The sequence below is a fragment of the Rhinopithecus bieti genome, unplaced genomic scaffold (assembly GCF_001698545.2).
Source record: "Rhinopithecus bieti isolate Rb0 unplaced genomic scaffold, ASM169854v2 scaffold_13674, whole genome shotgun sequence".
In the NCBI taxonomy this organism is placed as follows: domain Eukaryota; kingdom Metazoa; phylum Chordata; class Mammalia; order Primates; family Cercopithecidae; genus Rhinopithecus; species Rhinopithecus bieti.
Genome location: NW_016807649.1, coordinates 477,296 through 483,295, shown reverse-complemented (window position 1 = coordinate 483,295; position 6,000 = coordinate 477,296). Strand labels below are relative to the sequence as shown.

Below are 6,000 nucleotides of genomic sequence, written 5' to 3'. Positions count from 1 at the left end.
AAAATATTTTTTATTTTATATAAAATTTATGAATTATATACCATAAATTATGTAGTGACCTATCATCAAAAACTATTTATCATTAAAAAAAGACCTGGCCAGGCATGGTGGCTCTCACTTATAATCCCAGCACTTTGGGAGGCTGAGGTGCGTGGATCACCTGAGGTCAGGAGTTCAAGATCAACCTGGTCAACATGGTGAAACCCCGTCTCTACCAAAAATACAAAAATTAGCCAGGCATGGTGGCGCATGCCTGTAGTCCCAGCTACTCGAGAGGCTGAAGCAGGAGAATCGTTTGAACCCGGGAGACGGAGCTTGCAGTGATCCCAGATCATGCCACGGCACTCCAGCCTGGGTGACAGAGTAAGACTCTGTCTCAAAAGAAAAAAAAAAAGACCTGTAGCTGACCGCTCAATTAGATCCTTCAGTTTTACTGAAAAAAAAAATGGCATGACTTGGAAAATATTTTTTTCTCAACCCGCTTCTAATCAGATTTTCCCTTTAGCATCTCAAAGATTTTTACATACCAAGGTAAAGCACCATAGTACTATTTAGTGTGGATAACAGGTATGCCTTTGTTGTATAAAGCAAGAGAAGGGCGATTTTGAACAGGCTGATAGGAAAGAAAAAGCCCACATCTCCATCAGAGACATATTTATTTACACATCAGATAAGGAAAAAATGCATATGGAAGTTAGAGATTTGAAAACTTATTCTCTTAAAAGTATTCATCCTTTCCTACCCCAGTGTGAAGATCAGTGGGCTAGAATATAAAATACCACTTAGAGTGCAGTTTGGAATTAACATGTCAAAAAGCTTAATGCACAAACCTTTGACCTAGAAATTATAAGGATTTATAAAAGTGTAAATGGGGCTGGGTGAGGTGGGTCGCACCAGAAATCCCAGCATTTTGGGAGGCCGAAGTGAGAGGATCGCTTGAGGCCAGGAGCTTGAGACTAGCCTTGGCAACATAATGAGACCCTGTCTCTTTAAAAAATTTTTAAAATCTAGCCAGGCATGATTGGGCATGCTTGTAGTCCCAGCCACTCAGAAAGCTGAGGCTGGAGAATCGCTTAAACTCAGGAGTTGGAGGCTGCAGTGAACTATAATCACGACCCTGCACTCCAGCCTGGGCAACAGAGTAAGACTGTGTCTCAAAAAAAAAAAAAGCATAAATGGATACATTACAAAGATATTTTATTGCAGCTTTACTTACAGTAGCCAAAAGTGAGAAACAACCTAAATGATAGTCAATAAAAGGACTGTTAAATAGAATAGAAATACTGTCTGTAGCCATGAAAAACAGTTAAGTAGATCTGTATGTACAGACACAGAAGGAAGTTCATAAGATAAAATAAAACTAGTTGCAGAAAATGTCTCCATTAAAAAAATAAAACTCTATTTATATATGTGGGGTACATATTCATTGATGTACATATGTATGCTGTCTTTGTATATATGTGTGTGTATATATATATACACACATATATATATATAGACAGTCACCTGAAAAGATAACAATTAAAACTATATACAGTGATTATCTCTGGGAAACAGGAGAAGGGAAATAAGGGAGGGAAATTTTTCTTTAATTATGAAAAATTTATATTGTTTAAATTTTCATAATACGCATACATTACTGTTAGAATTTTAAAAGTCAGTAAAATAACAAAAGGAAAGGGTGCCTAAAACTGAAGATTTTAAGAAATATTCTAGCCACTTAATATTTTAAGTACAATTTTAAGTATGTCAATGGTGAATAAGAATCCTGCTCTCCAAAACCTGTAAATTCAGTAGGTAAATCTAAAAATTTCTTGTCTTTTTTTAACTCTTCTTTTGCTTACAGAAACCCAGCATATTCCAAACTAGTGATGTTTGTCCAGACAGAAATGAGAGGAAAATTGTCACCATCAATAATTGAAAAAACCATGCCTTCTAACTTAGTAAACTTCATCCTCAATGCAAAAGATGGAATAAAGGCACACAAAACTCCATCAGGACGTGGATTTCGTCATAATAGTCATTCATGATACCAAAAGAAGAAATGAGGCCATTCTGCTATAAAATCATGTGTAGTAGTTATTGCAGTTTACTTCTAAGTCAACATGCATAAATAATACTGTTAAACTATTCTAAACAGTATTCTTGTACACATTGCTGAAGATAGTTCATAAAAATAAGAACTCATAGTTGTGCAAGAATATGGCATTAAATACAGTTTTTAATCTCACGTAAGAATGATGTTAAATAACAAGTGTTATTAGCATATTTTCATCTTTTGCTTTTGTCCCTGTAAAATCCTCTGTATAAGAACCAATAAGAAAGCAGATGCAGTCAGAAGTCAGCATTAACTAAAGGTTAAAATATATTTTAAATTGTTTTTCTTTCACTTACTGCTTAAATTGAGAATTGTAGGGAAAATGAACATAAAAATCGAAAAGAATTCCACTAAAATGTATGACCAATGACATTTAGAATTTTAAATGGAATGAGTCATCAAACAATTTCTGGTGTGGCCAAGATGCAATAGCCCATTCTTCCCAAGTTTTTCCTCTTAAAACTTAAAGACCCTGCACATAACACAACAAACAAGCATAGGAAAACTCAAGCATAGGTGGAAAGAATGCAGCAAGCTATCTATGGACGTTGGGACTTAAGGAATGACATTCAGTGAGTTCTCTGGGTTTCCTTATTTCCCCCCACATATCCCAGGTGGGAAAGACACACACACACACACACACACACACACACACAACTGCATGCATGAAAAGCCTTCTCCTCCTAGTCATAGGACCAGGCACCTAACAGAACAAAAACACTTTTTTATAATGCCCACCCTACACCAGCCAAGCATCAACCTACAAGCCACCCCCACGGTTTCAGTGTGGCAGAGCAAGGAGATACTTTTCCATCCTACCCAACCCCATCCCACAGAAGCAGATGGGAGTGCCCTGACACACCCCTATCCTATGGTGTCTGCAAAGCTGAGCAGGGAGCTAATCTCCCATCTTCTACCTGGCAGATGTAGGCAGCACTGATTGCCCTTTCAGGTGATGTAGACTGACCAAGCAGGGAGCTGATTTTCTGTCTTCCACTCAGCAGAAGCAGGAGGTAATATAGGTAGTATAAGTGAAGTCCAGTGACAAAGACAGCTTCCACCCCCAGCTGGCAGCAACGAGACTTAACCAATGTCTTAGTCCATGTTCTGTGGCTACAACAGAATACCACAGGTTGAATAATTATAAAGAAAATAAGTTTATTTAGTTCACAATTCTGGAGACTGAGAAGTCTAAGAGCCTGGTACCGACATCTGGTGAGGGCCTTCTTGCTACATCATAACATGGTGGAGGGCATCACATGGCATGAGGGTAAGAGCAAGAGAGAGCTCACTTTTATAACAAAACCACTCCTGTGATAGTAACATTAATCCATTCATAAAAGCAGAGGGACATTCAACCCATAGCAACTAGGTAGTGCAAAGAAAGACTAGTGACCAGGGAGCTTCACTACCCTCTCCCACCCCTACTCCCACCCCTGGAGTCACCAAGGCCCAGCAGGATGCTAAGCCTCCATCCCCACCCTCCATCAGGGTGTAGTGGGAACAGTGACCCACCAAAAAAAAATGTCCATGTCACATCCCTGGAACTTGTGAATGTGAACTAATTTGGAAAAAGGGTCTTTGCAAAGATAATTAAAGACCTCAAGATGAGATCACCCTGGATTATCCTGGTGGCCCTAAATCCAAAAACAAATGTCCTTATAAGAGATATATAGAGGATAGAGACATGGAGAACAGGAGAAAGCCATGTGAAGACAGAGGTAGACACTGGAGTTTTACAGCCACAGCCCAGGAACACTTGGAGCCACCAGAAACTGAAAGAAGTGAAAAAGGATTCTCCCCTAGAGCTTTCAGAAGGAGTGTGGCCCTGCTTTCAGACTTCTGGCCTCCAGAGTTATGAGACAAAATATTTGTTTTTTTAAGCCACTAAATTTGTGGAAATTTGTTACAGTTTCCATTGGAAACAATATACCCTCTCTGGTGTTAGCAGGGTTCAGCAGGGATCTGAGCCTCCATTCCCACCTGGGTATCAACAAGGTGAAACAAAGAGGTAGGACACGGGCCTAGGCAGCACTCCACTTCCTTGTCACCTCCCCTGTGTCATCAGGTTCCATCGGGGAGGTAAGCTTCCAGTCCCACTGGGAAGCAAAAAGGATGTGCAAATCAGTGCCCCCCTTTGCCAGGAGGATGTCAGCAGGGCCAGAAGGGGAGCTGAACTGCCACCTCACCCATCTGCAATGAGAGGCAGTCTGTGCTCTACTTTTGCCAGAGTGGTGACGGCAGGGCTCAATGGAAGGCTGAACCAACACATCCACCCAGTTCTCATACTACACCTGAACAGCAGGACTGCCTGCTAAAAATGAAGATTAAATAGGATCCAGAGGTCTTCAGAAAGAAAAGAGCATTGGAATGGGTAAAAATAAACTGTTCTCGTGAGTATATTAAATCACCTTTGATGGGTGACAAAGGTTTAAAAACAATTCAGTGGAACAGCCTTTCAGCAAATGGTGTTGGAGCAGCTGGACATTCATAGGCCTTGATCTAACCTTACGCTAAGTACAAAAATTTACTTAAAATGGAATATGGAGTTATATGCACAATATAAAACTATAAAATATTTAGAAGAAAAACATAAGATAAAATTTTCAGAACCTACAACTAGGCAGAGATATTACACTTGACACCAAATCATGATTCTTAACAGAAAAAAATGACAAATTGATCTTAATCAAAGTTTAAAAAAAAAAAAGGTATACTACGTGAAAGACCTGAGAGGAAGATGGAAAGATAAGTGATAGACTGGAACAAAACTATTTGCAAGACATTTCCAACAAAGTACTTGTAACTAAAATATATAAAGAGCTTTCAAAACTCAACTGTATAAGAAATAATCTAATTAGGGACAAAGACATGGACATTTCACTAAGATATCCATATCAAAAGATGTTCAGCATCATTGGCCATTAGGTAAAGTAACATATCAGTACAAGCTTACCAGAATAGCTAAGTTTTTTTTAAATAGTGATAACATCAGGTGGTGGCAAGAATTTGGAGAAAATGGATCACTCATACATTACACCTGGAAATGTGAAACGGTAACTGCCTCTCTGGAAAAGTGTGGCAGTGTCTTGCAAATCAAACAAATACTTACTGTACAACCCAGCAATTGTACTCTTCATCCCATAGAAATGAAAGCATTTACACAAAAACATGTACACAAATGTTGATAGTAGCTTTATTCCAAATAGCCAAAAACTTCAAACAACCCACATGGGTGAAGAGTTAAACTGTGGAAATCCATACACAGAATACTACTAAGTAATAAAAAGGAACAAACTATCGATGCACACAACAACTGGAATCATCTCAGGGGAATAATAATGAAAAAGCCAATCTCATAAGGTTAAATAGTGCATTCTTCCATTTATTTAACATTTTTGAAATGACAAAATGATAGAGATGAACAACAAAGATGCTTACATCTCATTAGCCAGAAATGGAACACTGTTCACATCTGGCTGCAAAGGCATCTGGAAAGGTATTCCAGTATCTATAGTAAAAAAAGCAAAGAAGTTCCACTAGAGTGTGGAAATAAAGTAGTACAACTTATATTTATATTTATTTTTTCAGAAAATTAAGCTTTACTAATACAGAATATGCAGCTTGACTTTATTATCTTATTTATTAAAACTTATTTTGCTATTTCAGTGGTTATTTTAAGGTTTATATGATACATCTCTAACACACAGTCTGTCTTCAAGCTGTCTTCAAGCTGTAACCCACCACTTCATGTTTAGTTTAAGGGCCTTACAATAATATATTACCATTTATATACTTAAAATTACATACTTCCCGTCCTGGCCTTTGTACTATTGTTACCTTTTACTCCTACATACATTGTAACCCTCCAATGTATTTTTAATAATTTTATTTTGTTTTAT

At 38.0% G+C, this 6,000-nt stretch overlaps 1 protein-coding gene across 5 annotated transcripts in view; it reads left to right on the top strand.

Moving 5' to 3' along the window:
- STARD6 (StAR related lipid transfer domain containing 6) overlaps positions 1 to 2,341 on the top strand; it is a 42,605-nt gene extending 40,264 nt beyond the window's left edge. For all 5 annotated transcript variants that reach the window (XR_001887489.1, XR_001887490.1, XR_001887492.1 and 2 more), the window contains one exon: positions 1,847 to 2,341. Coding sequence is in view for 1 of the 5 variants with exons in the window: in XM_017882992.1 (XP_017738481.1) it covers positions 1,847 to 2,030 (184 nt within the window). In the remaining 4 variants the exon portion in view is untranslated. The remainder of the gene's footprint in view (positions 1 to 1,846) is intronic.
- The last annotated feature ends 3,659 nt before the right edge of the window (positions 2,342 to 6,000 follow it).